General features: G+C 41.8%; 1 protein-coding gene across 1 annotated transcript in view; it reads right to left on the bottom strand.

The window, feature by feature from the left end:
• The window catches only part of LOC103730098 (nesprin-1), a gene marked incomplete at its 3' end in the record, with an annotated part of 21,776 nt that extends 19,612 nt beyond the window's left edge, over positions 1-2,164 (bottom strand). The window contains 2 exon segments of the mRNA XM_008828275.3: positions 491-631; positions 1,939-2,164. Of these exon segments, the coding sequence (XP_008826497.1) occupies positions 491-631; positions 1,939-2,145 (348 nt within the window).
• Positions 2,165-3,448: the final 1,284 nt, after the last annotated feature.

Below are 3,448 nucleotides of genomic sequence, written 5' to 3' on the forward strand. Positions count from 1 at the left end.
TTTATTGAATATTTCTCACTAAATGTTTTGACAGATAATATAAGCTATATTTAAAATATGCTAAAATGCCTCTATCACAAGTATATAAAAGTATAATATGAGCCATAGGATCATGTGACTTCACAAAAGTGACAGAAGCCTTTTATTATCTGTTGGGATGCAGTACTTCTTTCCACATGACGGCTACAAACTAAAGCTATAAGGCCTTAAAAGAGAGCTGTTTCGGGCTATAATTCTCATGAATGAATTTTTTGTCCACATCAGCTGTAATTTCCACAAACTAAAATTTGCTCATCCCATCAGTAGCTCAGAAGAGATGACAGACTGGGCCAGTCACCTCACACAGCAATCACAAATGATGGAACTACAGCCCCTCATGACGAATTCCTGGACCCAAATGTGATGGAGCCTGAGATCCAGACTAGTTAGGGCCGACAATGATGTCCTGCATCCACCCAGAGCTCAGTGAGGGGAAGACAGTGGGAGGTACCTGGTTAACAGAAGCCTCTGTGTTAGCCACAGGTGAAGGGGAGCGACAGGCAGGTGGAGAAGAAATCTCACTGTTGGTTCCCTCCTCCCCAGATTCTTCAGTGACAGGTGACAGCAAAGTGTGACAGCGACCTGCAGTCATCTGCCACGCAAAATGTAGCCCAAAGGACATGAAAATCAGTTAGCAATGTTAGCACAAAACCTAGACAGGCACAGGTCAAAACAGATCATTATCCACCCGAGGCTGGATTGGCTGAGATTCTAAGTTACATTATTAATTCTGTGTTAGTATTTTAAAATTTCATCCTTGAATGAATATGATGTTAAGATCATCTCTCAAACAGAGATCTCTGAGTGCCCCAGCAAATTCAAGTTTTGTTGCTCTATTAAATATCTCTATTTTTATGAGTATATTTGTATCTTTAGAAAACAGGTAGAAAAATCATGAATCATGGAAATGAGGAAGCGTCTATGAAATAAAACTTCTGTTGTGACAGCTCAAGTTCCAAATATCCTAGGGAGATAAATTTATCTGAAGTTACATATTATCACATGGTCCAGGTCAGGTTACACATTACCTGAAGCATTTCACATAGAAGGGAAAAAAATGCAGCACAGGAAGACACTGCAGTTATCAAAACACTCAACATAGTCTCGATATGCAGCACAGGAAGACACTGCGGTTATCAAAACACTCAACATAGTCTCGATGCAAAAATGTGTGGGAAATAATGGTGCAAAAGAGAGGTTAATAGAGTCTATTTCTTTTTTTTGGTCTTTTTTTTTTTTTGAGACAGGGTCTCCTTGTGGCCCCAGCTGTCCTGGAACTCACTGTGTAGACCAGGGTGGCCTCAAACTCACAAAGATCCGCCTGCCTCTGCCTCCCAAGTGCTAGGATTAGAGGCGTGCACCACCACACCTGGCTAGAGTCTATTTCTTTTAATCCAAAATTAAACTTTCAGTTTTTAAATTTTTTTTCTCATAATAGCTTTTCTTATCATTATTATAAGAATTTTATAGATTTTTTTTCTAATAATATACCAGACAGAGTACATTTATATGTATATAGTTAGCTAGTGAGTTTGGAAAACACAGTTAAATGTGTCATAACACCCACATCCTCCAGAAACCAGACCACGGTGCAAAGAAACTGTTTTCAAAATAAAGCTCAGCCTGTCAGTATTACTGCAAAATTGAAAATGAATGAAGGCCCAGTCTTGAACTCATAGTCTAAAGTAAATACTTTCATTATTACTGTCACTGTTTACAGTGTTAAAGGCTGAGTCTGGCCCCAGGGTAGTCACTGGGAGTCCAGGAAATCACTCCTGAATTTGAATTTGCAAGCTCTAAAGTCGATATAAGCCTAGCTGGGGCAGTAGGGCCACACGCCAGACTCCAGTCCAAAGACCAAGGCAGGCTAGGGGGGAGGTGCAGGCTGCAGATTCTTACCATGACCAAGGAGGGGTGAGCCGAAGACGTGGGGAGGAGCTCTCGGTCCAGATCCTCCATCCCTTCCGCCAGCCCCTCAACCTCTGTCACTGTCAGCAGCATGGTGGCATGCTTGGCCTTCATCATTAGCATCTTGCATTTGGAATTCAAAGACGCGATCTGCTCCTGGTAGCCCTTGATTTTCTGTGCCAGCTCCTGAGGAAACATTTAGTACCAGCGTTCATCTTCTTGCAGCCCAGAGCCGGCGCAGCCCAGCCCCCAAAGCGCAGGACGCCACCTTGCACCTAGGAAATGCACCTCCAGCCCACGGCGCAGCCCAGCCCCCAAAGCGCAGGACACCACATTGCACCTAGGAAAACAAAGCCTGCTGTAGGGCTACGATCCCGACAGGTGATCCCTCGGAACTTCCAGCTCCAGGAAATGGCAACTTTCTTTAAAATATCTGAAGCATCTGAAATTTACCAGATGGTTCATGCCATGGAAATTAGGTCATGTGATGACTAAAACTTAAAAAAAAAAAAAAAAAAGGCAGTGATGCTCTGCTCAGCTCTTCACAAATACTGACTACATCCAAGAGGTGGCAGTCACTTAGTAAGACTGGATCACAAAGTCAACTGCCTGTTGGTTCCTATGACCAAGACTGTTGTCTTCTGCTCTAGAATAGCTGGTTATTACATATGAAATCTATGTTATCTTAATTAAAAAAAAAATTTTGGCCTGGCGTGGTGGCACATGCCTTTAATCCCAGCACTCCGGAGGCAGAGGCAGGCAGATCTCTGTGAGTTCAAGGCCAGTCTGGTCCACATAGTGAGTTCCAAGACAGCTCCAGCTACAGGGAGATCCTGTCTCAAAAAGAACCCACCCCCAAATTTATTTATCATCCTTATTTTATGTGTACGAGTGTATTGCCTGCATGTGTGTAAGTGCACCTGTGTCGTGCAATGCCCGCGGAGGTCAGAAGAAGATGTCCCATTCCCCCAGAACTGGTGTTAGGATGGTTGTTAGCCACCATGTGGGTGCTGGGAATCGAACCTGGGTCCTCTGCAAGAGTAGTCAGTGTTCTTAACCACTGAGCCATCTCTCCAGCCCCTATGTTATCTTAATTTTTATGCAGACTGAGCCTCCGAATAAAAGGAACATCCATTTGATACTCTTTCGTGAGCATCACTGTGCCTCAAATGTTTCTAACTTTTCCAAGTAGATCTTTTATGTGCTGTGCAAATTTAATGCCTTCAAGTTTCATTTGCTCTTGAAAACAAATTATTTTGAGGAATAGTGTCAAAGCTTTTATTAAAAGCCTTTTGTAACTATACTCTGGGCAATGAAAGCTCCTAGAAAGGTAATTACAGATTAGTTCTAGGGGGTATGGTAATTCTAAAAGTTAGTTATACTTTATTGTTTGTATGAGAAATATTAAGAACAAAATATTAACATAATATTTTCTGTATTCTTAAGAGAATGAAAATGTATATATTGAAATATTAACATAAAATGCAAAGTTGTTATTCTT

Source organism: Nannospalax galili, unplaced genomic scaffold (genome assembly GCF_000622305.1).
Source record: "Nannospalax galili isolate Female #2095 unplaced genomic scaffold, S.galili_v1.0 scaffold93, whole genome shotgun sequence".
NCBI classification, from domain to species: Eukaryota; Metazoa; Chordata; class Mammalia; order Rodentia; family Spalacidae; genus Nannospalax; species Nannospalax galili.